The 27,782-nt window shown below is 45.4% G+C and overlaps 1 protein-coding gene across 1 annotated transcript in view; it reads right to left on the bottom strand.

Moving 5' to 3' along the window:
- Positions 1-27,782, bottom strand: part of ERICH6B (glutamate rich 6B) — a 71,133-nt gene that overhangs the window by 33,357 nt on the left and 9,994 nt on the right. The window contains exons 3-7 of the mRNA XM_033176966.1: positions 18,240-18,865; positions 12,743-12,788; positions 9,206-9,375; positions 3,988-4,050; positions 3,318-3,359 (exon numbers count right to left, since the gene is read on the bottom strand). Coding sequence (XP_033032857.1) covers positions 3,318-3,359; positions 3,988-4,050; positions 9,206-9,375; positions 12,743-12,788; positions 18,240-18,807 — 889 coding nt within the window. The 5' untranslated portion in view covers positions 18,808-18,865. The remainder of the gene's footprint in view (positions 1-3,317; positions 3,360-3,987; positions 4,051-9,205; positions 9,376-12,742; positions 12,789-18,239; positions 18,866-27,782) is intronic.

The raw sequence follows: 27,782 nt of genomic DNA, 5'->3' as shown, positions 1-27,782 counted from the left end.
GAGAAATGAATGAACTGGTAGAAAAGGGGCCTGAGAGACCAAGGAGCAGGCTGTTTTGGAAGATGCTCCAAGCCTGCCTCAGATGTGCCTGCCCAAGATGGAGACGAGTACAGCTGTGGCCCTGGTAACTCAGTAACTTCCCGTCATTTGCAAATGCCATATCTTAGTAGTTTTTTTAAATTTTTGAATAATGCATATTGAATAACAATGTGAGGTGGTACAAAAGGAGGTGTTTATCACGGGAAGAAGGTGAACTTGGCAGCGCTGAATACTCAACAGTGGTGCTCAGGAGCATTCGATTCAAAGTAATAAGTAAGCTTATTAACATGGCTGGGCACTGTCAATATGTCAAGTGTAAATAAGCAGTATCATAGCTGTCGCTGGGGCTGAATGAGAAGAAAAAGTCTTATTTCTAATTAACTTTCCCTTTGGGGACATCTGTCAACCTCTACCTCTCTTCTAGTGATATCATTATCTCCTCCTGAAGTCACTCTACAGGAGGATGGGAAGGGCCGGGGGGAGTGTCAGGCCAAGTTCGAGTGGTGGTTCTGTCGTCCAGAACCTGGGCCACTTCCGGCATGTCACTGTTGTGTGTCCCCCTTGCACCCAGCTCCGTATCTGTGCAATGGGACAATAAGACTCATCTTGAGGGTGGCTCAGAGGACTAGTGCTAATGTAGGTCAATGCTAGCACACACTGTTCCCCAGGTGGAGCATGTCTTCCCCCGGTCTGATTAAAAACAGATCTCTTTTTTTTTTTTTGAGACGGCCTGTTGCCAGGCTGGAGTGCGGTAGCATGATCTTGGCTCGCTGCAACCTCTGCCTCCTGGGTTCAACCAATTCTCCTGCCTCAGCTTCCTGAGTAGCTGGGATTACTAGCCATCATGTCCATCTAATTTTTGTATTTTTAGTAGAGACGGGGTTCTCCCATGTTGGCCAGGATGGTCTCTACCTCTTGAGCTCGTGATCCACTGGCCTCAGCCTCCCAAAGTACTGGGATTAAGAACAAATCTTAACTCTTCCTTATTCAAGTGCCTCTCCTCTATCATTTTTCTTTTTTATGTAAGAAAATTTTTAGGGACAGGGTCTCTCTCTGTAGCTCAGGGTGAATTGCAGTGTTGTGATCATGGCTAACTGTGACAATACTCCCACCTCAGTCTCCTGAGTAGCTGGGACTACAGGCACACACCACAATGCCTGATTAATTTTTAAATTTTTTGTAGAGATGAGGTCTTGCTATGTTGCCCAGGCTAGTCTCAAACTCTTGGTCTCAAGTGATCCTTCCTTCTCGGCCTCCTAAAGTGCTCAGATTACAGGCATGAGCCACTGCACCCAACCTCTTAACATTTTTCTTGACTGAACTATCATTCTTGAATTTGGGATAAATGAGCTGTGTGTATTGCCCTGAGGGGTAAATATAATTCCCACATTATGTGACAAAGATTCTTTGCTTGACCAAACTTTAGTTGGGCTCCCCAATCTTTTCCTAGGCCCATCTGTGCACTTCCTTATAAAATCCAGTTTTAGCAAGAACCCCTACCCTCAATATCTGATCTCCCTCAATATCTAATGAGGTTCTTCATCCCCCACCATCATCTGGTTAATATCTGATCACCTGACCCATCTTCAGCCAGAATCCTATTAGGTTGGTTTATTCAGAATTCCCCATGCTTTCCTCTTAGTGATTTTCCATCCACTGACCTCTACCCTGCTCCTTGGGTATAATTTCTCACTTGCCCATGCTCTATTTGGACTTGAGCCCAAGCTCTTTCCCCTCCTGCAAAATCTCATTGCTGTGGTCTCTAAACTTACCACAGTGGTTCTGAATAAAGTCTACTTACTGGGCTTTAACAAGTATCAATGAATAATTTTTTCTTTAACAGTAGATAAGGAAAGGTTGGGGAGAAGCAGTAAGTGACTAGCTCAGGGCTATATCTGAGAAATGGGCAACCCAGTGTCACTGATTGACAAGCACACAGATGAAACTCGATTCTGTTTTCATCTTCTCCATGTTTCACAGTGAATTCCCTACTATCCTAGGCAGATGGCTAAAGGGTCAGGTTAGGCTGGTGGCTGCTGTGGGTACAAATCTATAAACTGTTCTAAAATCTAGCTACTCAAAGTGTGGTCCGTGGATAAGGAAGCTTGTTAGAAAGACCAAATCTGGCCAGGCATGGTGGCTCATGCCTAGCATCCCAGCACTTTGGGAAGCTGAGGAGGGAGGATTGCTTGAGCCCAGAAGCTGAGATGAGCCTGGGCAACATAGTGAGACCTAGTCTCTTTAATAATAAAAAATTAGCCAGGTGTGGTGGCATGTGCCGGTGGTCCCAGCTACTCAGGAGGCTGAGGTGGGAGAATCACTTGAACCTGGGAGGTGGAGGATGTTGTGAGCTGTTCTCACACCACTGGGCAACAGAGGGAGACCTTGTCTAAAGAAAAAAGAAAGGTCAGATCTCAAATCTCAGATCTGCTGAATGAGAATCTGCTTTTAAACAAGATTCCCAGGTAGTTGTCCTGCATATTAAAGTTTGAATATCGTAGCTGTAAAATGCCCATGGAAATGGGATAAGATGGAGAAAACTGTTTATCAGTTCCCTTCTGGCAATGTGATAGGTTGGGTGGGATGCATACTCTAGAGTTTACAAGAGTTTATTTGATAAGCCATGGGGTGGGGATGGGGGTATAAGCAGCTGTTGTGTGTATGTAAGACCTGATCCCTCTCCCACTACCCCTATGTTCAAGTAAAACAGATCTTAGTCCCTAAATTGTGTTCTAATGAGGATGGGTCTGGTTAATTGCAGGCTTTTGTTTTGGGGAGTAGTGCTCACAAGTTGGGATTCTGCTGCCCTAAGGATTCTCCCCTGTTCTTCCCCCTTGTAGGATTCAGCCAACCCCCTCTTAATAAGCATTTAATAAACCTTTAAGACACCATTTGGGGCTCCAATTTATTCATTACCAAGATGCCATAGGACCCTGAGTCTATCTAGGGAGGTGCAGGTATCCCAGTCAAGCCTGCTTCCCAGGCCCCAGGGAATCCAGCAACCCCCTGGATGCTCTTAAATGTGGGAGTCCCTATCCCAAGCTTTTGAGTAGGAAGATGGACTTTCAGTCCTGTCCCTTCAGAGACCCTCTCTCTGTTTCTCGTTTTAGCCTCCGTCTTGAGGAGGTTCGGGGGCCATGTGCCCAGGATGCCCCTCAGTCCCCTCTGGGCCCAGGGGCATGCTGGATCACAGAGGGAGCCACCTGCCAGGGGCACCTTCCCCACCCAGGGCACTGCAGAAAGCAGGGATCTTTGGATATATTATGTCAGACACTCACCATTTTCTTCCTCTTTTTGCTGTACTTTAGTGTTAACACACTCTAAAAAAGAATAGGAAAAATTATTAACAGGATACAGAATGGTGAACTAGTTCAGACCTTTTAATCCCTTATAGAAAAAATTTAAAAATCACTTCCTAGATAGCTGGGAAGCCTCAGGGTGGAGTGCACGTGTTTTAGGATAAGAGGCTTCCTTGATCTCCAGCAGTTGGAGGCCTGCAGCACATGTTCATTGAATATTGATTCCCCTCCCTTTATTCTTATTGTATCTTGCCCACTAGAGTTCAGGTTCTGAGAGGGTGAGATGGGTTTTGTTTACTTTATATCCTGCCTCATATACAGTAGGGATATAGTAAATGTCATTGCATGAACTAAGTATGGATAACACCATTATCTTCCCTCCTAATTGCAGTGATAAATATTGTTTCCTCTCCTTTCAAAATGCCAGAGCACTTAACTCTCTGGCTCAATGTCTTACCTGAGCCTGGAGCCTTGACATTAAATTCCAGAAATAATGCCTTGGCCATTGGCCTCCATTAAGCCTGCTCTGTTTTAAAATGGCCAACAGCATGCTCTCCTTGGTTGGGGGCAGGCTGATTTTGTGCTTCTTACCTTCTCCAGGATGGATGACTAACTTCTATAGATCATTTAAAATCACCATAAACTTTACCTTTCGGAGCAGGCTTCGTGGTGGTTTCTTGTTCTGTTTCTGATTTCGATTTTAAAGATTTTACTGTTAAAAGGCAGAAGAGGGTGGCTATTAATGATTTAAACTTTACATTTTCCAGTGGATTCATACTGGGTATTTGGGGTCTCAGGTTCTTTCTTGGCACCCAAGGCTAGTCAATAGTTTGGGGGAGCTGGCATATATAGATGCCCCACTGCACCCCAACCCCTTTGGCTTTGGTAAATCACTCTAGGATTGCAATAAATGAGTGGTCAGAAAATGTAACCCTGTTGTGGCCTTCTCCTCTGGTTACCGTGAGGCTAGTTTCGGTCATCAGGATAGCTGGAAGGGCTGAGGCAGGGTAAGAGGAAGACTTTAGAGGTATCCCTCCTGCTGTAGGAACCATAGAACCAAGTGGCTCCAAGGCCATGTAGACACACAATGCGGTGTGCCTGTCACTGTACGAAGTAGCGTGTCTGCTCTGTGACCACGGGGTATGTAATGGGGACTGGATGGGAAACATAGGGATTGCCTAGGATAGATCTGCTAAGATTTGCAATGGGAAGCTACTGTATATATACATTAGGACTTTTGTAAGTTCTTGATTATGCTTGTTTTGTCTTCTGGAACTTTATGATCCCTGTTCCTTTTTCCTCTTTCCCTCGTATTTGTCTTCCTACTCCTAAATGCTAAATACATGTGTGTGTACACACACTCACAGACAGACACACACATACACACCCTACATTCCATTCTTTTTTTTTTTGAGACAGAGTCTCACTCTGTTGCCCAGGTTGGAGTGTAGTGGTGCGATCTCTGCTCACTGTAACCTCCACCTCCCAGGTTCGAGTCATTCTCCTGCCTCAGCCTCCTGAGTAGCTGGGATTACAGGTGTGTCTCACCACACCTGGCTACTTTTTGTATTTTTAGTAGAGGCGGGGTTTTGCCATGTTGACCAGGATGGTCTCGAACTCCTGACCTCAGGTGATCCACCTGCCTCAGCCTCCCAAAGTGCTGGGATTACAGGCATGAGCCATCGCGCCCGGCCCATTCCATTCTTAATAGCGGGGACTAGTAGGGCCATGATGAAAAAGCCAAGTAAACTGCTCCACCAGCTTATGGGAGGGTCCTAAATTCAAGATGGACAGGGTATAAAACAAAAACAAAACCTTGTGTGGTGGCCTGTGGCATTAAGAGGACTTTGAACGCTTGCCGTATTAGTTCTTCAGCAAGAGGCCGGCACTTCTACAGACAAGGAGCTCTCCAATTTCAAGAAAACTCACTGTGCCATGGCACAGTTCTGTTAGGTATAATTTCTTTTCTTAAAATATTTCTGTAGGATTGCATTAGTGTCCTATTCTAGCCCTTCAGTCTGGAGTGTAAGACTCAGGTCTTGGTTTTGTGTGGCAGATTGTCAAATATTTAAAGTCAGTTTTTACATCTCAGAGTCATGTGTCTTCCAGACTTAGCATCCTCCTTTGCTTCAGCAGTTCTTTGTGTGATATAGTCTGCAGTTTACTGTCCAGGACACCAGCCTTTCTGTTGAGCCCTCATCAAGCTGCTTCTAGTTCTCAGAGAGTGTGGTATCCCCCAAACTGCACGTGCCATTCCAGGGATGGCACTCCAATGTGGGGCAGAGCAGGATGAAATCCTCTTTACATAACCTTTCAGTTGTATCTGGTTGTGTTAACTTTTCTGGCAGTGACATCAATTATACTATTGAGCTTGTGGTTGAAGAAAGCATCTAACAACAAACAGGGCTTCCTCACTCTGCACTTCTCCAGCCTGCTGTTTTTGGGGGCCTGATAGCAGGATCTAATATCCATGATCAATATCTTTTATCTAGCTAATTCTGGTCCGATGTTTCTGCCTGCCAAAATCTTTTAGAATCTGATTATGTTATCCTCAACATTCAACAGCTTCAGGGCATCTATAAGTATAAATATTCCTTCTAAATCTGCATCCGAGCCTATTATAAAAATTTTGTACTGGACAGAGCCCCACGGCTCTCTGCTGGAAACCGGGTCGACTCTGATCTATGAAACAGTATCGTGGAGTGCTGTTCAATAAGTTATTATTAGTGATGACATCATCTTACAGTAGCACCCACCTAATATATCTCTATCTTGTCCAGGAACATCAGGAAGCCTTTGGAAATGAAATGTCTCGTGGAATTTCGCCCTATGGGGTTTCCACAGTTCCCTAATCTGATAACCTTGTCAAAAAGTGACCTCAAAGCCAGTATTATGTGATTGGCTTCTATTGATCTTAGGCTGGTTTCTTGTGGTCATTTTGCTCTCAGTATTTGTCCCAGATTGGTCACAGACTCATTTCACCAACTTCCCACAATTCCTCAAAAACCAGAAGCAAGATTAAGCTATTCTCTCACTATGTACACATTCTGGAGTATATTTTATCCAGATCAGGAGACAGCAGTTACCATTCTCTTTTGATTTCTTTTCACCAATCTTTAGTTCCTGCTATTTCTCATCTAATTTTGTTGCACTCTTTTCAGTTTGAGGATAATTTTTTTTACAGCAAAGTCAAAATTAAATAGCAATTGAACAACTTGATTTTTCCCTGAATCATTCATCAACACTACACTAAACAGTATTAGCCTGTCTGTCTTGATTTTTTTTTTGGCTCAATTCTGTTTTAAATGGGCCTCTGTCTTTTGTTGCTGCCTGTATGATCACTATCATTATTATTATGTTTTGGTAAGAATGTTTATCCTGGGATTGATTCAGCTTTCCTGACACTATTCTTAAAGTTCACAGCCATTTTCCTGTATTTATTGTTGAGAGCATCCTCATCTTTTTAACCTCTGTATGTGATATTTCAAAATCTGAGTCCACTGAAGGAAACACACCAGCTTGCACTTTTGAGAGCTTTCAGTCCTCTTCCCCATCTGATATGGTTTGGCTGTGTCCCTACCCAAATCTCATCTTGAATTGTAGCTCTTGTAATTCCCATTTATTGTGGGAGGGACCTGCTGGGAGATTACTGAATTATGGAGGCAGTTTCCCCCATACTGTTCTTGTAGTGATGAACAAGTCTCATGAGACTTGATTGTTTTATAAGGGGAAACTTCTTTCCTTTGGTTCTCATTTCTCTCTCTTGGCTGCTGCCATGTAAGACGTGCCTTTCCCTTCTGCCATGATTGTGAGGCCTCCCCAGCCACGTGGAACTTTTTCTTTATAAATTACCCAGTCTCAGGTATGTCTTTATCAGCAGCGTGGAAACAGACTAATACACCATCTGACCTCTGCTTACATCTCTGCATATTCTCAGCCACATTTCTATACACATAATGTCTCTATGTGTACATATTTCTATCTACAGAGCTCCTTTCCTATGAAGACTAATTTTTTTGTAGTAGTATATACCCTTTTATCACCATGATCTGACCTTGAATCAGATGAGGGCTCAACAACAATTTCACAAGTATTTATTAAATATTCATGCTTACTGTGTGCCAAGCACTAAGTCTGGAGGATTTCTGTGAGCATGGATGTAATGCTCTGTGTTAGAATTTCTGGCTGACTTGGTTTATAATCCTGCTCTGTGCCTGGATAGATACATGAGGCCATAACTAGTGTTTCCAGTCCTCCAGAGCATCTCCTCATATGGATTACAAAGCATTTCCTGTGCCTGTTGCAGCCTTTCCGTGTCAGACGTGCCACCCTCTGGAGTCATAGGTCCTGAGGATTTACCTGGGTGTGTTTTCTTCCATATTTGGCCAAAGTCCTATTTGTCGAGAAAGACTGAGCCATGTGGAACACCATTTTTGACTCATTGTGGTTGAACAATCCCATAATAAAATCATGCTTTGGAAGAGGGAGCCTTGAAACCAATTCATCTTAAACTAGAGGTCCTCCAGTTCCTCATCGTTCATGTCCCTGAGCAGCTTCTGGGGATCTGGTTAAGAATGCAGATTCCAGGATGTTTCAGGCAGGGGTTTTGATAACCGCTAGAAAGCTACATTTTCAGTTTTGTGCTTCCTGGTTCCTCTTTGTCGCCCTCTTCAGGCATGTGGCCAGCCTGTGGTGTGGACAGGCTCGAGTCCCCTCTGTTGCATACCCCAGCCTTTTCCCATTACCTTTCTCCTCTCCCACATCCTTTCAAGCTTAGCATTGGCACTTGACTGGCAATTACTCAGTAAATGACTTTCAGAATCCTTCTTATGAATATTTAGATAAATGCTCAGATTTTCTCGGTGGTCATGCTTACTGACTTTGAGATAGTTCCAGTTCTTGAGGCTCTGTGGGAGCACACAGAACTGAAAAAGGTCCCCAGTGAACCGATGTAGCCTGTGGAACACTCCTCGGCACATGCCGGCAGTGTGTGCCTGTCCTCTGCCTCTCCATTCTCTCTTATAGGGTTTCTGCCTCCTAATTTCATTTAACCACATTGGAGCTACAAAATTTATCAGCCATGGATAGGGGCAGGGAGGGGAGGTGACGGGGGGATCTAATTTACTGCTGCCATGACTACAGATGTGAAATAAATCTGTGAATCAGTGATGGATTGATCCCACTAACGCTGGATTTAAATCATTAATAATGGCAAGAAATGCTATTTGGTCTTCCACCCCCAGGGTCCCAGAGTGAGGATTTCGGGGCTTAATTGGCTAGAGCATGAAGACTCTTAATGCAATTTTGCCAGACCCTCTCCTGTGTGTCTGAGCTGTAGCCACGAAGGTTCGCTACATGGATAGTTTTGGTGGGTTCTGAATCAGGGCTGGCTTCGACCTCATGCTGAGACTGTCAGAGGTGGGCCCATGTTCCATTTTCCGTTTTCCACATGATTATCTGGATATGGCCTGTCACCCCAGGGAGCCAGTGTATAATCTGGGAAGAAAATGGCCTGTGTCCCTGAGGGAAATTGTGCCTGTGTTCATGTAGAACAAGAATAGGAAGATGAATGAAAAACAGGGGAGGAGATGGAAAGATGGAAGAAGCTATCTGTTTCAGCACTTTGCTGATGCTCTTTCTCTGAGGGGGGTCGGGGATGGGAGGAAACGGGAAGCAAGGCTAGGAGAGGAGTTAACAACTTACCCAAAATGAGACCTCAGAGGGCAACGGAAACAGTAGGATATCATTAGCGTGAGAGGTAATACTCAAGCCACAATATTTCACACGCACAAAATGCTGCAAGACCATTACTCCCCCAGCCCACAGAGCCTGGCCGGGCCTCGCTGACAGAGCTCAGCTTTCCTCACCGGCAGTTCCGCCATAGTGCCAGTCCGTTTGACTGGCCTGGCTCCTCCTGTACAATATTGGAAGCGACTCAGAAGACTCTGTGGCAGATTCAGAGATGGGAGAAGGGGTCATGGAAGTCAACGGGACAGTCAAGAAGTTAGTCACTTGAGAGGGGCCAGCATCTGGGCTCCTGCCAGAGGGGAGAACAGGAAGGTCAACTTCCAGACAGGGGCCAGGTTAGGAACCCCTCCTAAGGCACGCTAGGGGTTGAAGGGGTGCTCTTGACATCCAGACCCAGGTGATGGACGTCTTGAGGTTTGAAGAGACGAGCTGTGAATCATGAAAAATAGGCCAGTGTATCACTCTGGGCAGCAGAGCCACGCATTGCCACTACTGCTTTGCTAAACCATGAGAGGATCTGTGGCTGCCTTCAAAGGCCACTGGGCCAGGTGGTCATAACTGACAGATGTTCCAGAACATTCTTCTTCTTTCCTGGCTCACAACCCTGCTTATTCTGGTGCCTCTCCCTGCCTCACAGTTGTTTTGGGCAGAGTGGAAAAGATACTGAATAGATGCTGCAGCAGTTTAAAATTAAGCACTGAGGTCTGTCCCTGCAATCGGCTCACCACAAACACCACTAAGAAGGCTTTCCAAAGGGCCTCAGGGCAGGGCACTGGGTGTGAGGTGCAGGCTCCACTACCTGGCAGCTTAGGATCAAGATGGATGACCCTGACACACCAACCCACACTGTGTTCTTTCTCAGGAGTCTCTGGCTTTTAACTAGGGGCAAGAAATTAATTCAAATGAATGAGAGGGGTCTTTGGGGTGTTTTGGTCCTGGAGTTATTTCATGTCAACTTACTCAGTTGGCAGAGATGGGCACAAGAAAAAAATCCCCAACATATAAATAGGTGGTGACTATGGTTGGTAGAAAAGGCATAGACTTTGGTGTCAGCTCTTGACACTTGAGCTTAAATGTTGGCTCTTGCAACATAGTGGAGGCACTTGGGGTAAGTTACTTGTTTGCTGTTACTCTTGCAGAGGAAGTAAGTTAGGCCGGTCGCCATCTGCACCAGGGAACTCAGTGTAGGGGCAGCTGGAGTCTGGGTAAGGGCTTAGGCAAAGAGGTGGAGAGAGAGAGCAGAGGCTGTTTGTTCTAGCAGGTGGGTGCCCTGGGAAGGCTCCCTTCAGGGTCTATAGGAGTTATAGGCAGATCTTGCAGGTGCCTCTGAGGGACAAGTAGGGGAGCTTGGGTCTGTGCCAGCCCTGCAGGCTGGGGCTGAGCAGCTATGTTCTTAGGACACACCATCAAGAAGGGGCCCCTGGGTAAGTGGCCAGATGTTTGGGTCCTAGGTCAGGTGACCGCAGGGATTAAGAACAGGTGGATGCAGGTGAGTTCCTTAGGTCCATGGCAACTCTTGTCCTGCTCCAGGCGCCAAGGTCAGGTGAGTAGACTCTCCAGGGCCTCAGTTTCTTTATCCTTCTAGCGAGATGATAACTGTCATACCTCACTCACCTGGTGCCCACTGGGACCACAGAGATGATGCCAGTTCTCATGAAAGGACTTAGAAAAGTCAAATCTGCCAAACAAACTTAGAGAGTTATCTCATAATATTGGCTTCTCTGGTCATTTCCACTATCGAGTACATTTCCCCCCATACACTCTCTGTTGTGCCTGCTCCAGGCTGGATCATCGCAGGGCCTTCTGGGGTTCCTGCCAGGGCTCACCTCCCAGGAAGCAGAACCGGGTTCCAGTCGCCTGGGCTGAACACTAGCCCCATGTTCCATTGTGATGGAGAGGACACAGGGTGGAGACATTGGATCCTGGATTCTGGGGAGTTGGACTGCTCGAGGCCTGCTTCTGTGGTGCTTTAGCGAGGGGAGGGCCTGGCATGTGCCTGGAGGACCTTCAGTAAATGGGGAAGTGAGAGAGGGAGCCGCTCCAGGCCTGGGGTGGCTGATAGCCTTTCTGTTTATAAGGGACACATGACATGCTTGATCTGTACCTGCTATCCTTCCCCAACCCTTGTCTCTCACACATGTGCACATGTGAATGTAACACTTACTGCCTAAAGGAGTCTGTGGAAGGTTTGGGTTCTCAGCTTTCTCATGTGAAGAATATCCTGGGCCTCTCTGAGAACATGGAAGTCCAGATCTGGCCCCTGGGGACCCAAGCCTGATGTGGACACCAGGAAGGCCCCCCAGGGCCTCTCTGATCCTCACAGCTCTCCATGGGAACCCACTGGAAATCCCCTCAGCTGAAATATGAACAAAGGGTTGGCTGGGTGTGTGTGTTTGGAATAAAGCTGACCAGGAATCCTGACTCTTGTTCAGGGCATGCTAAGTTTTCTACCTGGTGGTTCATGGGGTGCAGAATGGAGGATGACACGGATCTGTGGCACTTACTGAGAGGGTGCTGTCTGCTGGCCACTGTTCAGCCTCCTGCTCAGTAAATATACATTTCATCCTCATCAAAACCCCGTGAGGCTGGAACTCTACCTCTCCCCATTTTACAGATGAAGAAACTGAGGTACAAGGAGATTAAGTGGCTGCCTGGGTGGAGGAGCTGAGTTTCAAACCCAGGCAGTCTGGCTCCAAAACCCCAGTTCTCAATATCTTTAAGGTGGTCACATCACTGTCGGGCCCCTTCACTGTGTCTGGCCACATTGCTTCACTTGCTTTGACTGTCAGCGATTGGGTGAACAGGGGCTTTTGGAAAGCCACTCCCTCGTTTGTGCATCACCTGCAGTGGAGTTACCTGTCAGAGGCCTTGCAGTGTCCCTGGAGGTGTGCAGAGGGGAATAGAGCTGGAGTGGGGCTGCCTCGCCGGGTCAAGGGACAGCCCTGCGTGGGAGCCCTGTGCCCTCAAGTTGTAACGTATGGGTCCCCTATTTGGCAAAACTGGGCTTTCATTCCTGCTTCTCGCCGTAACTAAACTGGCCCTGTGCTTTTCTTAGATCTAGTGGAGATAAATTATCCTTTGGGGAGAAAGTGTAGGGGACAAGACAAAGAGCCAAGGACAAGGCTTGTGGACCCTGCAGCTGGGCACGTAGCAGGCCCAGCGTATTCCACAGAGGCACACTTATTCCACAGATACTTCATTGACCGAATAATGTGTGCCAAGTCCTGTCACAGGATTTTAATGAGTATTCACTGAATGAGAATTCAGGCCTTGGAAATATGCCTAAACCTATTCTCTTCCTGGACAGACTGCACCTTCCCTTGGGGGCATTCATTCATCTGCTTCCCTGACAGCACTGCTTGCGAGCCCTTTGCAATCTCTCCTGGTTGAGACCTTCTCCCCAGGCTCAGACAACCTCTGCCCCTTTCATCTCTAGTGGTTCTGAGCACCCAGGACTCTGATCTTGGGACCCGCCCCTCCCCTGTGAGTGACTGTGTGGCAGAGGCAAGCAGGGTTGTAACTTCTGGGAGCCCCAGTAAACTTCTCCTTCCTCCCTTACTCCATGCCATGCCCCGTCTTGGGTTCTCCAAGGGCTGCTGAAGCGTTGTCCCTAAGCAGGAGTTTCCACCTGATTTATCCCAAAAGAAAAGTGTTACCTTGCATCACGAAGCATAGTTTGTGATGAATAACTTGCCTTGGGTTCTATTGGAAAAAAGAATAAAAAACAATATTGGCACAAAAGCATCTTTCTATTTAAAAACGTGTTGTTAAGTACGTGGAGAGGGCCCTCGTTAGAGAAATTTTCTATTTTTGCTTTTCTTTAGTAGTGTCTCTTAATGGTTTCCTTTAAAAATTAGTAGGTTGAAATTTTATAAAATTAGTGAGAACTCAAGGAGATACTTTTCAGGCAATCATGGATTTTGGAAATTCGAGTTTGCTTTGCTTATCTCTATGGTTATCCCAGAAGCCTCCCTCTGTCTTGGGATGAAGGACGTCTGTCCAGCAGAGGTGACTGAGGTACAGGGCATATATGTATTTTAAGAATTAATTTTAATTTTAGAGGACCTGCTTGTGTCCCCGTAATCACCTGATTGTTTGCCTTGAGTGATATGGCATCAAGAATTTCTTGTGCACTTGGGATAAAGATAAAATATGCCACCAATTCTGATAATACAAAATGGCAACAGGGGAAGCAATAGAGAAACAAGAACCAGAACATTTGCATTGGAAAAGGAAATGTGAACACTTCCACTTATCCATAGCTTACCCATGCAACAAAATAGTATTGAGGAATATCCCTTGGTTATTAAAATGATGTCTCTAACAATTAAGCAACATGGGCAAATGGTGAAGTTATAATACTAAGTTACAAAAGTAAAATACTACCTTGCATAGACAGCATGTTTAAAACAGTAAAAACCAAACCACACAACAAGGACCATCACTATCACAAATGCAAACAATGGCGGCAAAGAGACAGAATTCAAATCACTTGAGTGTGAATTAGCTTTATTTATATTTGAATGTTCACAGGTTGGGGGATGTCTTTCTACTCTTTACTTTTCAAATTTTTCATTTTTTAAAGAAAGGAACAAGAAGGTTTTTTTTGATGTCCCTTTTCTAAAATTAAAATAGGTACACAACTTATTAAAAAGCAGAAACAAAGCATGAAAGGAGGAAGGAAGGGAGGAAAGGAGGAGAAGCGACTAGAAGAGGAGAGAAAGTTTGGGAGCCTGTCCTGGCTGTTCTAATGATTTTCTGGGACCTTGGGGTAGTCACATACCCTCTTTCTAGCTCCAAGTTGCTCATCTGTGAAATGGCAGGAAGAGAAAATGGTTGGGACAATTAAAGGAGATAGAGATTGTGAAATAGACAATATGCACCCTACGCCATCAGACTATGTTCCCTAACTTTCACTGGGACAACACACATACAGAAAATAATTCTGTTCTTTTGGGAGCACAATGGAGGCATCGGCAACTGGCTGTGGGCCTCAGCATCCCCCCGCCCCCCAGTGGTTGACTCAAGGTCACAGAGGTGAACGTCCTTGCATGAAAAGTTGGCTGGCTTTCTCATCTCTGCCTTGTTAGTGTCTCTTGCACCTTTCTTCTGAAATTTCCAGAATTGCTAGGTTCCCTGTTGGAAATGGTAGTTGGGACACCAGCTCTCAACTGGAAATGGCAACTGAATTACAGCATTTAGGCCAGACAGCATTTGGAGCTGCTGAGGAAGAGCTAGCAGGGTAAAGAAAATAAAATTCGATGCATTATGTATATCAAAAGATGAGGCAAAAACATGATGAATCAAAATCAATGTACTGTGACATCTCTATAGCATTATTTGCCACAAGGCAGAATTTATCATTAGGAATGTCTTGGGTACTAAAAAGACCAAAAAGGGTCTCATTGTGGGGTGGTTTCACTCTACAGTATGTTCTATGGCAGCAGGAGAGCAATGTAGCCTGGAGGCTCATCTAGCATCTCTCTTCTTGTAAGATTAGAAGAGTATTTTATACTTACAATTGCATGGTACAGGGGAGTTTCAAAGCAGTTTCAGATATGTTACTTCATTTACTTATTGCAACCCACTGTGAGAAAGGTGTTTTTGCACATGGGGAAACTGAAACCTAGAGATGATAAGTGACATGCCCAAGGTCTAGGCCCCACTGTGTGCTGGATTTTCCGATTTGGACACCACAGCACTCACACCCATGTTGTGCATCCAAAATCTGAACTCCCCCAGCAGGCCAATCAGATGCAATTAACCAATTATTCACTGGCAGTTGATGCTACATTTATATTCAAGTTGCTCACCTAATTTTACTGGATTTCCCCAAAAACTTTGGGAGGAATCAACCCTTTAAGGAAGAGAGGTGGCTGGAGGTTTAGTCTGATGTAACCTGATTTGTCCAGGGCTGTGGGAGTCTCCAAAGTTGACCGGCCTTTAGGGTGGATGAGTGGAGGGTGTCGATCCCTCCCACAGCCTGGTTCATTGTGTCTCATCTTTTGGTTATGTCCATTTCACAAAGCAGGTAATGTGGCTAGGGGTGTGTGGCCAGTCACAAGTCAATGGCAAGGGAATAATAATAATACATCATGTAATATAATAATACTTACAATGGCCAACACTTTCTTAGGCCTAAAATGCTATGTGCCTGGCATATCTCTTAATGATTTACCTAATTAAATCGCTTTAATCCTCCCACACATCCTATGAGGTAGGGGTAATGCTGTTCCTGTTTACAATGTAGACAACCAAGGCATGGAGAGGTTAAGTCACTTGCCCAAGCTCATGCAACTAGTGAGAGGGAGAGAGCTGGCTTTCAAACCTAGGCAGTCAAGCTCCTGAGAGAAAGGAAAATGTGCTCTTCATGACAGACTCCTATCTGCTATTAAGTAGATAAATAAATGGCACTCAGGCACCCCCTTCACTGTCTGCTCCTGTGGCAGACATCACTAGTTGATCACAGCACTCTTTGCTGCTGAGCCCAGACAAGGCCTCAGAATTCTTCTCAATGTCGTTTTCCACTAACCTCTAGTAGATAATGCATCAGCATGAGAGATAAACCCATTTGTCATATCTAGGGCTCATTTTATAGATGCCAATTAATTGATAAGGTTTAAAAGAATTTGTGTGCACCCATGTATATGTGCATGTGACTGGCTCTAGGAAGTGAATATGATCACTTGATTCAATTTACATGTACTGAGCATCTGCTATAGGTGAGGAAGGCACTCTTGTTAGTCACTGAGGTTTAACACAAGGGTAAACGAAGTTATATCTTAAGGGTATTAGGAGAATATTCTACATACAAATATTGATACATATTTTTTGAAAAGTTAACAAATTCCTTGTAAATTTTTTCTTAACCTGTTTTGTACAATCTGTCTTGAAACCCTAGAATTTCATAAACCAAGACATTCTTTCATGAGCCTTGAAAGGCATTTCAGCATCTCCCTAGTGTTTCTTCAGTGCCTCTCCAATTTTTGTAAGCAGGACATTTATTTTCAAAGTGTTTGCTTTATACACAGTTCCATTCGCTTGACAGCATTGTGTTTGTCCTACTCTAGTGGGTAATATATTTACTAAGATCCAGCACACAGAGGGGACATGTTAAGAATGCTTGATTCATACCGTGCAAGAGAAAAAGCCCTGAATGCTATTTTTCAGTATTAGAATTACATTTGATACTTGAACAGCAGGGATATTAGGATTCCAAGAGAGAACTTAATGGTAGAGGCACACAGAAAAGAGAGTTTCCCAGCAATAGCGGAATTACCTCTCTAATGCAACAACTAAATTTCCAGGAGGGGAGTAGGGATCAAGGATGGTACATCTGATTTGATGGAGAGGGATATAACAGTAAAATGCCTGTGTGGCTGCTGATAACACCCAGCTTTTAGGATGTAGGTTGAGTGTAATCAGATTTTTAGGAATTTAAAAATTCAGGTTGCCTAGGATGCTTGCAGTTGGTAGCAGAACCAGAAAATAGAAAAATAGTTTAGTTCTACTTATAGGCCAGAAAAATAGTTTAGTTCTACTTATAGGCCAGAAAAATAGTTTAGTTCTACTTATAGGCTGGCATGAAGATGATGTAGGTGACCTGAACCTTTACATTTCTGTACCTAGTTGAATATGGCCATGCAGTCACAACATCAAGAGAAGACACTGCAGGGACGTATGAGCAAAAGCACATTAATCACTGCCAGCAAACAGCACAAGGAGGCTGCTGCCAAATAATAAAACCCAACATGAGGAAATGCTGCCAGTTGCTGAAACAGTGTTGAAAAAACTTGAGCCCTTGGATGAGAAAAATCACTCTAAAGTCAAATACTTACCCCCAGACTAAAATGATTCCTTTAAGGGGGATGAGTGGGTATCCTGAGAAGCATACCAGTGTCTGTTGACCTAGCAACTGAGTGTAGGAATGTATTCCAGGAAATAGAGATCTCTGATAAAACAGTTCAGCAAAATGCCATTTTAAAAAAGGAACAAAACATTGGAAGCAATAAATGGTCAATAATAGAAGATTGATTAAACATATTATAGCTTATCAACACAATACAATGCGATGCAGTCATTAAAATGATTAGAAAGCTTAATATATTTATATAATATTAAATGTATTCATATATGCATAGTGTTTATAATATTTATATAAATATATAAATAAGTGTATCTTTAAAAGCAGGTTACAAACACAATATAAAGCTTGATCCTTTTACAAAAGGGGTGTGTATATGTGTATATAAATACATGTATGTGTGTGTGTACATATATAGAATACGTCTGGGGAAGATATAATCACAAGTGCGGAAAGTGATGATCAAATCTGATAGTCAAGTGGTGGTGATTTTTGCTTTCTTCTTTCTGCTTATATATAGTTTCCTTCTTTCTTCTCTCTTTTTTTTTTTTTTTTTTAAGAGATGAGCATTCTGTCACCCAGGCTGCTCAAAATCCTGAGCTCAAGTGATCCTCCCATCTCAGCCTCCTGAGTAGCTGGGATCAGCTACTGATCTCCTTCTGCAGCAGCCAACGTCACTTTATGTGTGTGCATAAAAGTGACGTGTGTGTGTGCCACCACACCTGACTAAATTTTAAAATTTTTTTGTAGAGATGAGGTGTTGCTATGTTGCCCAGGCTGGTCTCAAACTTCTGGCTTCACACAATCCTCTCGCCTTGGCCTCCCAAACTGCTGGGATTGCAGGTGTGAGCCACTGCTCCTCGCCTGCTTATATATAGTTTCTAAAGCATCTGCAATGAATATGTATTACTCGTGTAATATGAAAAAGGAAAGATACAAATAACAATTATTATTATAAACAGATGGTTTATGTTATGAAGTCTTCCTGCCTGCTTTGTTGGTGCAGTGCTTTGGGACAAGGCTATTATATTATAGTTGTGAGCAGAACTTGGTCAGTAAATGAGTCTTCCTACCTGTCAGCACCATGGATATGGTTGACAATTTGTGCTCTGGCTCTATCTCAGGTTTGTGCTTTTTTCCTGGGCATCCTGGTAAACTAGAGCTACCATCCTTTGGGAGGCCCTCCTCCAGATACTCATCCCCTTCCAGATACTCTTATTCATCCAGACCTTCTTTCCCTTTCAGATACTTTTCCTGCCATAGATGCTCTCCCTCCTCCAGATACTCACCTTCTTTCAGATACTTTTTATACACATTTTCTTTTCCATCCAGATTCTCTTCCTCCTCCAGAGCTTCTTCCTCCTCCAGAATCTCTTCCTTTTCCAGAGCCTTTTCCTCTTCTAGATACCATTCCTTCCCCAGATACTCTTCCTCCTCCAGATACCCTTTCTTCCCCAGATAATCTTCCTCCTCAATATACTCTTCCTTTTCCAGATACCCTTCCTTCCCCAGATACTCTTCCTCCTCAATATACTCTTCCCCCTCCAGATACTCTTCCTTCCCCAGATACTCTTCCTCCTCCAGATGCTCTTCCTTCCCCAGATGCTCTTCCTCCTTCAAGTATTCTTCCTTCACCAGATTCTCTTCCTCTTCCGGGTCCTCTTCCTCCTCCAGATACTCTTCGTCCTCCTGAGACTCTCCCTCTGAAGAAAATGGAGATTCATCCTGTAGGCTTTCCTCATCTAGTTCTACTTCAGTATCCTCTTTCTCTGAAGGTAAGGTCTGTGTGGAACATTGGGGAGTTGTGGGAGGGTGAGGAGGTGATGCTCCTGATAACTGATTATTTTCAGCAGACATGCTGGGGAGGTCGTAGGTGGTGAACTCCTTCTGCAGCAGCCAACGTCACTTTATCATCCTGTATCCAAGAAAGGAATAAAATCCTATTAACCAGTAATAGCAACTGCATATTGATTTAAACCCATTTTTGTTCACTTATTTCATTCGGTAGTGTTTGGAGGGTTCTTTAAGTATGCAGATCAGTACCTAGTGGCCAGTGAAAAAGGCACAAGAAGAGGGAATGGAGGCTTACCCTCAATGAGCTGGGTGGGGAGACCACACCTGAAGGCCAGGCCTTTGAAATTGCTGCACAATATGAAGTCAACGGGGAGGGCTGGAAAGCAATCATTGTTTAGTGGTGCTATTGCTAGAGAAGATTTTTATTTTTCATTAAGTATTTATTGCCACAATAATTAAGACCGAGACTGTCTTCCAGGAGCTTGAAATCTGGGGAGAAAGGAGTCACAAAAAACAGATTTCTAAACACAAGTGACCAACACTATGGAAGGGTTCCCACAGCGTGGGATGGACACAGTGGCTGGGGTTTCTGGTCAGTTAAGACCCCTGTGGTCAGAAGTCTGTGGGGTATGTCCTCATGGCTACCACATGCACTGTCAGCCCTGCCCGCAGCACCATCTGCCCTCAGCTCACCAGGCAAATGCTACATATGTTTTAACACTGAGCATCTTGACTCCTCCATGAAGACTTCCAGACTCCCTCTTCTGCTCCATCCATGCCTTCTTTTTTTTTTTTTTAATTAAAGTAACTATTTTGCTATATGAAATTGTTAGCACATTTGTCCTTCCAACAGTATAAGCTCCTTAAAGGTGGGTGGGGTCAATGTCATTCTTTTTTGAAAATAGATTTTGAATTCTTCCACTCCCCCTCCTCTCCACTGTGGCCCACTGTGATTCCCCATGGTGAAGACGCCATCTCTAGACTGAATTACTGGTTTTCCTGAGACCCCTGCCACTGCTCTGCTAGTCACTTGCTGCAAAGAGTGTTCTTGTAAAAATATAAATCAAATCAGGATTTCCTTTGCTTAAAATCTCCCAGTGGCTTTCTGTTGTGCTTAGAATATGATGCCAACTTCGTTCCATGCCTGCCTGTCTTTCTGGCCTTATCTATCCCCATCCTTCCTCCCCTGCCCCCACCCTGTTACTCTCTTTTACAGCACTTATCACTGTGTCTAATTATGTGTCCATTTCTCTGTGTTCTTGTTCAATTTTTCTCTTCCACTAGGTATAAATGTCTCAATGATAGTGACCTTCTATAACCCATTCCCCACTGTATCTCTGATGGTTAGCTTGGAGCCTGGTGCATAATAGATGTCCAATAAACATATGGCCAGTGACTGAATGAAGGGCCAAGAAGGGGTGGCTCTATAGTAGTGCACCCTGAAGGTTTAAAAATGACATTTATTCTGCGCAACAGGACAGACTGAAGAGGCAACTGGTCCAGAATCCTTCTGCTTGCTCTAGGGACTTAAGAGATACATATCTTGGCATGCCTGTTTCAGGTTGTCTGAGTGGGAAATTGTTCTAGGGAACCAGCCAGATGAGACCACCAGGATCAATTTTAGCAAATGCAGCATGATGTCCAAGATGGGGGGTGTGAGGGACAAGGCCATTTATCATGGGCAAATGGCACATTTACCTACCCACATCACTGTTGGAGCCCTTGGATTGCTGGATTCTGATAGGGTTAGCCTGGGGCAGGGAACACAGAAGTGCACTGTCCAGATCCCCTTTTCAAAGAAGGACTTGCTGCCCAGCGGTGAGAAGTGTGGTCAACAGGTGGCCCCAGCTGCCAGCTCCTTCAGGATGTGCCTCAGCTGCAGATTCCCTTTCTGGTAGTGATGCCCTTCTTGGGACAGCCTGTATCTGAGCACCAGGCAAGGTGGAGGAAGAAAGGCTACCAGGCAGAGCACCTCTGAGAGGCCACATTCACCCCAGAGCTCTCCGGCAGGCTGACCAAGGCTCACCAAGCCAGTTCCACAAGTGCCATCTCCATCTGGGCCAGGCCTACTTCCTCTCCCTTTTTCCTCCAGGGGTTGACCCCAAGAAACGTTTTGTATCTCAACAGTTTGCATTTTACAGTCTATTTCCAGAGAACCTACCTTGTGATAGCTTCACAAAATGTAACTCTGGGAAATAACTGACTGAAAGAGTTGGTGGAGAGAAAAATAAGGCCTCACTGGGAGCCTGATCGCTTAAAAGGTCAGTGGTTGAGGGTAGGGAGTAACTGGATCTGCCTGGGGCAGGGAAAGCTGGTCGTGCTGAGAGGTGACAAAGATGGTAGCAGTAAAGGGGAAGCCCGTGCATGGAGAGTTTTAAAACCCATCATGAAGCATTTTGTGTTGGGTGGCATCAAAAGAGAAAATTGCAACAAATTTAGTTATTAATTGAATTGGCTTTTATTCATGATTCATGAATAGAACCATTCTACAAACAGAATAAGAGCTCCCACCAGGCAGTAGCAAAACAGCGGACTCTGCGAGGTGGGAACACAGAAACAGAGCAATAAAAAAAAAGTGGATTGGCTAACATCGGGTTACTTCAGATTACTTTTTTTGGTAAGGGTTAAAACAGAGAGAGGACTTGCTTATTATTCTCACTCAGGTAGACTGGAATCTCCTGTTTTCAGGAAAATTGTGCTGTTTTGGGATCTATCTGTTTCCTTACAGTTTCACTTTGATTATATGTCACTTAGCATGAGTGACTCCATTCTGGTTTTTGGTCTTGTCTACTGGGACCTAGTGCAGGGGCCTAGTCCAAATTGATAGCTTCCCATAAGTTTTGCTTCACAGTGGTGATGGCGAAAGTGTTGGGATTAAAGCAACTCTGGAGCAAGAGGATTCCCGTGGCCATTTGCTAGACAGTTAAGAAGCAGCAGGGAATGGAAGCTGTGCCTGCAGTTGACTTGCCCTTTTATTCTTCATTTTATGGCTCTGTGGTATATGAATACGTTTTCAGGTAGGCTGCCTCCAATGCTTTTTGGAGGAGGCAAGGTATAAATAATACATGAGCTGATGGTGGAGGACACTGTCTTTGGCACAAAGGGTGAGCTCCGGAAAGCTTTGGGACCCACCCACAGTGATGTCTGCAGAAGCCTCTTCCATTGTAAAGGAGGCCCCTTCAGCTTTATTCACCTAAAACCTCAACACACACCTATTATTGCCGTCCACTTCTAATTCCCATTGGCTCCTGCTGCCTTGCCCTAAGACAGAGCTGGGATGGCGAGAGCAATTGAAGGGTGGTGACAAGGATTCTTTGCTTGACCAAACTCCAGTCAGGCTCCTAAACCTTCTCCCAGACCCATCTGAGCACTTCCTTGTAAAATCCAGTTTCATTTTATTTATTTCTTCTTTATTTTGTAAAAATTTAGGGGGTACCAGTGTAATTTTGTTACATTCATAGGTTGTGTGGTAAAGTCAGGGTTTTAGGGTCTCCAACACCCAAATAACGTACATTGTACTTGTTAAGTAATTTCTTGCTGTAATAATTTCTCACCATCCTCTCCTCTCCTACTCCCTCACTCTTTTGAGTCTCCATCGTCTATTTTTTTTTTTTTTCTTTTTGAGATAGAGTCTTGCTCTGTCGCCCAGGCTGGGGTGCAGTGGCGTGGTCTCAGCTCACTGCAAGCTCCGCCTCCTGGGTTCACACCATTCTCCTGCCTCAGCCTCCTGAGTAGCTGGGACTACAGGCACCCGCCACCATATCCAGCTACTTTTTTGTATTTTTAGTAGAGATGGGGTTTCACTGTGTTAGCCAGGATGGTCTCAAACTCCTGACCTTGTGATCCACCTGCCTCGGCTCCCAAAGGGCTTGGATTACAGGTGTGAGCCACTGCGCCCAGCTGAGTCTCCATTGTGTATTATTCCACACTCTATGCCTCCTCAGAAGTGAGAGCATGTGGTGTTTGTCTTTCTGTGACTGACTTATTTCACTTAAGATAATGACCTCCAGTTCCATCCATGTAGTTGTGGAAGACATGATTTCATTCTTTTATGACTGCACAGTCTTCTATTTTGTATATACGCTACATTTTCTTTGATCATCTGTTGGTGGACATTAGGTTGATTCCATATCTTTGCTATTGTGAATAGTGCTATGATAAACATACAGGTGCAGGTATCTTTTTGATGTAATGATTTCTTTTCCTCTGGGTTGATACCCAGGAGTGGAATTGCTGGATTAAATTGTAGTTCTATAAAGTCCAGTTTTAGCAAGAAACCTGCTAAGTCAGTTTAGCAAGAACCCCTTCCCATCCTCCATATCTGACCATCCTTGTTACCTGATCAAATTTCTCATCCTCCCCATGCCCCAGGCCTGCCTTCCTCAAGAATCCTGTTAGGCTGGCTTAGCCTGAATCTCCCTTATCCCGTTTCTTGTTAGTTTCCCGTCTACCTTGATGATGTCTTGATGTTTCCTCTGAGTTAATTTCCTATCCATTGATTCCCCACTCTGCTCCTTGGCTGTAAATTTCCATTTGCCCATGCTGTATTCAGAATTGAGTCCAGTTCTATACTGGGATCTCTTTTCTCCTATTGCAATAGTTCCTGAGTAAAATATATTTTTACTGTGGGGCATGGTGGTGCACACTGGTAGTACCAGCTACTTGGGAGGCTGAAGCGGGAAGGATCACTTGAACCCAGGAGTTCAAGACCAGCCTTGGTCACGTAGTGACAGCCTATCTTTAAGCAATTTTAAAATGTATATATTTTACGACTTTGATGGCTGTCCAGCTTTAGTTTTCTTTGACAGCCAGTCTGTCCAGCCCTCCCCTGGGAGAGGTGAGGAGCACACATAGGCACTGGCCACTCCATCAAAGGCTTACATTTCAGGGCTCCCTACCTCTCAGATTTTTGTAGCTGCTTAACAGATCAAAATCAGCCAGTCCCCTGGATAGCCCAGGGAGCATTTATCAATGGCATGCCATCATTCAGGGTGACGGGTCTTTTCTTCCTAGTTTCTCATCAGGCCTTGTAAAAAGGGTCCAGGCAGCTGCTTTCTCATTTCAAAGATCAGAAAGAGAAACTGCATTCTATACACTCTCCCTTTAATTCTCTTAGAAATTTGTAAGACAAGCCTACAGGTGGAATAAACAGTAACGGCAACTTGATACCCAGTGTCTGGGGCAAACATCCTGGCTCCAACTTGTGATTCAGACTCTGACCCATTGGAGAACAACAGGACCTATCTCCTGGAAGGATGCAATGAGGCAGTGTGCACAGGCATAAGGAGGGCCAGGCACTGTTGTTATTGCACACTGATTCCTAACCAGCTCTGAAGTGTGTGTGTGTAAACCTCTATGTGTGAATGGGTGCTGTGGGTCCTTCTGAGGCCTTCATCAGTTCATGCCATGGGGAGAGAAAAAAGAGATTTGCTTTCCAACCACCCTGCTCCAGGGGCTGTCTGCAGCCCAGCTGAGAGGTTTAGAGATTGGGGTCTGTCTGTCCTTCAGTCTGGGTCCTGGTGGCTGGGTCCCAGGAGAAATGATGGTTCTGGGGGAGTGCCGGAGTCGAGCTCCCTTTTCCGCAGGAGGCTGGTACCTCTCCCTGGGAAAACGACCTGACTTGAGGGATTTTCTTGGTGACGCTTTGTTTGCCGAGAGAGAACCGCCCTCACAATGGGTCAGCACATTTTCTGACTCTCCGCCATGCTTTCAGGAAGTTGTTATCTATAAAGTAAGGTAGCCTGTGCTTTATAAAGCTCATCATTCCATTTCCAGACAGCTGCAGTCCAGAAGTCCTCAGACTGAATCAGTCTTCTTGTTTTGACTTCCACTCATCACTGGCCCTTTTCAGTCCTGGGGGAGCCAGTCTGAAGACTTCTACATGACAGCCTTTTAAGGGTTTGAAGGTAGCAATTAGACTTTCCTCCAGGACTCCAGGCTCAGCTCCAACAGCTTTCTTGGCATCTCTGCTGGGATGTCTAACAGACGTCTCAAACTCACTATGCCTAAACTGGGATCCTAGTCTTCCTCCCCAGACCTCTCAGCCCTTGGACTAAAACTCTTCTCTTTCATTCTCACCCTACCTCATATCCACCAGGAGAGCAGTCTGGCTCCTTCTTCAAAGGATCTCACCTTTTCTCATCCCTCCATTTTCCCACGCTGCTCTGAGCCACGAACACATCTTGCCTGCATTATTGCAATAAACTTCTGTATCAGTCAAGGTTCTCCAGAGAAACAGAACCAGTGGGATATATATAGATATATAAGTGGGGATTTATTATGGGAATTGGCTCACACAATTATGGAGGCCGAGAAGCCCCACCATCTGCCGTCTGCAAGCTGGAGAACCAGGAAAGCTGGTGGTGTAATTCAGTCCAAGGCTGGAGGCTTGAGACATGGAGGAGGGGGGCCCCTAGTGTAAGTCCTGGAGTCTGAAGGCCTGCGAACCAGGACCTCCAAGGTCCTAAGGCAGGAGAAGATGGATGTCCCAGACCAAAAAGAATGAGAAAAAAATGGTCCCTTCCTCCAAGTTTTTCTTCTAGCTGGGCCCTCAGTGGCTTGGACAATGCCCATGCACATTGGTGAAGATGATCTTCTTTACCTGCTCCACCAGTTCCAGTGCTAGTCTGTTCCAGAAACACCCTCACAGCCATACCCAGAAATAATGAGCCTCCCTTAGCGCAGTCAAATGAGTACATACAGTTAATGATCACACCCCTCACAGGTCTATTCTTCACAGAGTTGCTGCCTTTGAAGATGCGGGGCAGACCCCTCACTTCCCTGTGATAGCTCCCCTCTCCCAGATGAAGCCAAAGCCCTTTCAGTGCCTGCGATGTTCCTCTGACTCTTCTCCCCCTGCCTCCCTCGGCTCCTGCCCTGCTGGTCCTGGACCTGCGGGTCCTTCCTAACATGCCAGGTGCTGGTCAGGGCGTTATTTCTGGTTAAGGCCCTTACTCTCCCTGTGTCTGGGGCCTGTCCCCAGATCTCTGCCACAGTCCTGCTCCCTCTGTCACCCCCTTCCCCGGTGCCTCAGTGAGGCATGCCCCACCACCCTGGGTCTTCCCCTGCTTGTTCCTAGCACTTACCATCTCCCTTAACCTGCTGTCCTTTCCCCTTTGTCCCCAGAGCACCTCTCACCATCTAAGGTACCAAGTACCTTATTCATTTGTGGTGTGCGCTGCCTTGCTCGTCTCATTACACAGTAAGTTCCCTGGGAGCAGGGATCTTGGTTTGATTTACTGGTGTAGCCCAAGGACCTAGGGCCCTGGCCAGCACACAGCGGGTACAATGTGTGTTGAGTCAATGTGTGAATATTGACCCCCTCCTTCCACCTCTCTGTGGATGGTGAGGTTTCTAGGGTCTTGTCTCCAGATGCACTGTTGTGGTCCAAGGGCTGTCTACACAAGTGGCCCAGAACAGAAGCCGAGCCCAGGTCCAGACATGTGGAGACAGGGGCACACTTGTGATGGCCCCTCACAGTGTGGTGTGGTGTTTCTGAGAAGAGGGAACTCTGCCGACTCTGTGAGCATGTTTGGAGCACCTACTCCAAAAGAGGAAGGGGGCTCCTGCCCCTCATACCAGGACGTTACATTTTCTTTGGCTCATCCAAATAATCTTGCATTGACTGCCAGCCATTTCCTGTTCCTCCCAGCTTAGTCTTATCTGTATCCTCATCCAAACCACTGACACAAATGTCCAACCAGAAAGCCCTGGGGATGCTACGGCAGAAGCCCCTCATGCTGCCCATCTCCACCCATCAGTCAGGGGAGGCTGTGGGGAGGGGAGCTAAGGTTGTGTGTGGCCAAAGCTCTGGCCCCTCCACACTCACAGCGAGCTCTGATGTAGGCATCATCACCCTTGCTTCACAGGTAAGGAAAATCAGCTTTCACGGGAAACAGAAGAGTTTACAGTCTTCATTTACAAGTGTGAAAAAAAAACAGTTGTTTGAAAGAAAAAATTGTTTTCTACCTGAGCATCAAAATAGACTAAAGGTGGGAGAAAGAAAATCTTACTACAAACATTTTTGGCTGAAAAAAAAACAAAAAACAAAAAACAAAGAAACACCAAGAAGAAGACTGGCTACCACAGTAAGACCCTATCTCTAAAAAAACCTAAAAAATTAGCTGGGAATGGTGTTGTGCACCTGTGATCCTAGCTTACGTTGGAGGCTGAGATGGGAGGACCGCTTGAACCCCAGGAGGTTGAAGCTGCAGTGAGCTGAGATCAGCCACGGTGCTCCAGCCTGGGAGACAGAGCACCCTGTCTCAAAAGGACAAAACAAAACAAACCAGACCCAAGAAGGTTTGGATGAAAGCAGCTCTTTCCACAGGCTGCTGGCTGGGCCAAGCTTTTGAGGCCCTTCAGTCTCCACTCTCTAAACCCTTCCCTGAGACCTGGCCCCTGGAATCCCTGAGGCCACTCCTACTTTGCTCCAGAGGCCCCTCCTCCTCAACTTCCTGAAGCCCTTCCTCTTTGGTTCCCTGACTCCCAGCCCACTCAAGGTGTCCTCCCATCTCTAAGGGTGGTCAGAAAGGTGCAGTGCCCCCTGCCTCGCCAGGCTCCCCTTACCCTGTCCCAAGTGAAATGTTCTAGAATTCTGCCCAGCATCAATCTCACATGGACTGGGCTGTCATTTGCCACGTCTGCCTTTTCTTCTTCTTTTATGTAAATTAGGAAAAGGGTCTTCTGTTTCCAGACTGGAGTATGGCCCTGCTTCTTCTCTATGCTTTAACTATTTCTATAGTGCCTTGAGCTGCAAAGTGCTTTCATGGGCCCTATTTAATGGGTTCATCATTGCAGCCTTATGCGGTAAACACTATCATCTCCATCTTATAGATGACAGCACTAAGGTTCAGAGAAATCAAATAACTCCACCAAGGTCAGGCAAGTCCTAAGTGGGAAGACTAAGATTTGGACCCAGGTCTGCTCTTGCGGAGGGCAATGCTCTTTCCCCAGTGCCAACTGTCATGTGTGTTTTGGAGGCGAGCCCTTCTCAGGGAACCTTCTTAGGGGTCTCCCCTGGTGCACTGGCTTTAGCT

The sequence above is a fragment of the Trachypithecus francoisi genome, unplaced genomic scaffold (assembly GCF_009764315.1).
Source record: "Trachypithecus francoisi isolate TF-2019V2 unplaced genomic scaffold, Tfra_2.0 Lachesis_group18, whole genome shotgun sequence".
Taxonomy (NCBI): domain Eukaryota; kingdom Metazoa; phylum Chordata; class Mammalia; order Primates; family Cercopithecidae; genus Trachypithecus; species Trachypithecus francoisi.
The sequence above is the reverse complement of the archived record's forward strand: the minus strand, read 5'-3'. Positions and strand labels throughout refer to the sequence as shown.